Genomic DNA, 2215 nt, shown 5'->3' on the forward strand with positions numbered 1-2215 from the left:
ATAAATTATATATTTATATTTACTTATTGTTACATGAAAACAAAATTTTAATATTACTTTAAATTCATAATTATTTTAATAAATTGATACTTTTTCTTTGTCTCTAAACTAATATTTGTAGTAGCACAAAATCAATTTAATTCATTGTATAAACCGTATATAACCGATCGTATAAATCGGACCGTATTACAATAAAAATCGAACCGAACCGTAATAAAATGGGTTGATTTTGAATCAAAAATCTTTAAAATCGAAATCGAAAAAATAAAATTGTAGTAGGGTAAAACTGAACCAAATCGGCCGATGCCCACCCTATGCATGATGATTCAACACGTATACAACAACAAAAAAAAAACATAAAACGACAACACTTATCTACGTAATTAAATTCCTCCCATCTTTGTGGTGATGTACTGCATAAGGACTTGAAAATTGTATATAATCCAAAAGAAACCATATATAGTTTCAGAGCTTTATGAATATTCAGTTCTAATTAAGTAGTCTTACTTCCAAGTTAAGTTATCTATAAATCTGCATTTTGGAAGATTGTTGCTATAAATCTGCATATAAAGGAAGTCGTTGACAAACGATAGCAATGGATATTAATTATCTAATTAGCAGAAGCAGAAGCAAAAAACAAGATGGAGCGACATATGCATGCAGTCAGCCACACTTGGAGAGCAAGTCAACACGAATTCTAAAGAGCCAGTACCACACTACAGTGCGACGATCATGTGCTCCCACGCGATTCGTACCCAACAATAGTACTCGGAAGGAAAAAAAATTATTAAACGGAAAACAAATCTACAGATATTTGAAACACAGCTCATGAAGCTAGCTAGCGATCTTTTGAATCCTAGTGCGTCTCAAGTACAATAACTCAACAGTGGCACTGCGTGCAAAGAAATATTAGGCAGGATGAAGGATGCATCTAAATTAAATTATTTACTCTACGTAATTGAAGCTCAATCGCAAATCCAACGGCGGATGATCTCTTCCAGTTGCATCCAAGTATAATGTTCGCCCGCAGAGATCGCCTCTCACGGCGATAACCTTCTCTTCCTCTGAGATGGATGACTTCAAAGGAAACAACTCCAGTGTCTCCGTCGTCTCTTTGATCTCCGGCCGCTGCCAGAATACTTCCTGCTTGTCCTTGGCGCGCCCTGAAAATTTAATCATCAACGAATTAATCTTTAACTAAGATAGGAAAAGGGATAGACTCGGTCGCGTGCATGGACTGAACGTGGTGTGATGAACTAGCTAGTTATAGTAATATACCTGCGGGGAAGCATCTAGTTCTGGGTTTATGGTGATCGCCGTCCCCGGCGCCGTCTCCGTCGACATCGTCTGGGGGACCGCGGCGGCGCTTCTTGTGGTGGCGCTCGCGGGCCTTGTGGTTCTGGAACCAGTAGAAGACGTTCTTGCTCTCGATCTTGCCGAAGGCGCTAAGGTGAGTGGAGATCATTTGGATCTGGTCGGTGGTGGGCGTGCGCAGCCCGGAGCTGAACAAGTCCGTCAGCACCTTCACCTGCTCCACCGTCGGGTTCCACCGGCCACACTTGGCGCCCACCCGCGCCTCCATATTCTTCCCTGATCTTTTTTGGCCACCAAATTATCTTCTACCCTGTTCTCAGTTCCCACCTCTCGTAGCCTTTCAATCTCTCGCTCTATTACTCACTATGAATTAAGAGACTGAAAATGAAATCAGTGGAGCGAAATTAAATGGAAAAACCGGCATGGGTATATATAGAAGTAGGAGGAGAAGGATCTGGTGGCAGAGATGTTGATGTTAAAGGCGGTAAGTAATACAGAATGGCGGACGTGCCGGGGGGACATGCGCAAAAGCTGCCACTGTTCAATTACATCTCGATCTTGGAGTAGACATCCATGATCCTGAGGGGGTTTGCTAATTAATAATGGCTCGTACAAATCCGAGCGCCATCGTGTCTAATAGATCTCTGTCGTATTGCTTGTCTGCTTCTACGTGGAGAGGGCTTATTATACTTAATCATGGTAATCTGAGCGGAAGTTTGACTACTTGATTCCATTCAGTGTTTGGATAAGAGCTCCGCCAGTAGTGCCAGTGGCAGGGGTTCAAACTAAGTTTGAAAACTAGTCATTTCTTTAATTTTACCTCGTAGATTCAACCTTTTTTCTTTTACAAAACGTTCAGGTAATAGTTCCAAAGATATATAGTTAAGATGATGGGGAAAAA

At 41.1% G+C, this 2215-nt stretch overlaps 1 protein-coding gene across 1 annotated transcript; it reads right to left on the minus strand.

The window, feature by feature from the left end:
* Positions 1-945: 945 nt before the first annotated feature.
* Positions 946-1708, minus strand: LOC122029998 (WUSCHEL-related homeobox 9-like). The gene is made up of 2 exons (XM_042589181.1): positions 1279-1708; positions 946-1163 (listed from the first exon to the last, which is right to left on the minus strand). The coding sequence occupies exons 1-2, from the start codon at positions 1580-1582 to the stop codon at positions 946-948; spliced, it is 522 nt and encodes a 173-aa protein (XP_042445115.1). The 5' UTR covers positions 1583-1708.
* Between the last annotated feature and the right edge of the window lie 507 nt (positions 1709-2215).

This window comes from Zingiber officinale, chromosome 1B (assembly GCF_018446385.1).
Source record: "Zingiber officinale cultivar Zhangliang chromosome 1B, Zo_v1.1, whole genome shotgun sequence".
Lineage (NCBI taxonomy): Eukaryota > Viridiplantae > Streptophyta > Magnoliopsida > Zingiberales > Zingiberaceae > Zingiber > Zingiber officinale.

What these genes read in the sequence shown, in the direction of transcription:
- LOC122029998 (XM_042589181.1), bottom strand. Translation starts at nt 1,582, where the DNA reads ATGGAGGCGCGGGTGGGCGCCAAGTGTGGCCGGTGGAACCCGACGGTG. An exon ending in AACTAGATGCTTCCCCGCAG is followed by an intron (nt 1,164 to 1,278) that starts GTATATTACTAT and finishes TTAAATTTTCAG; the next exon opens with GGCGCGCCAAGGACAAGCAG.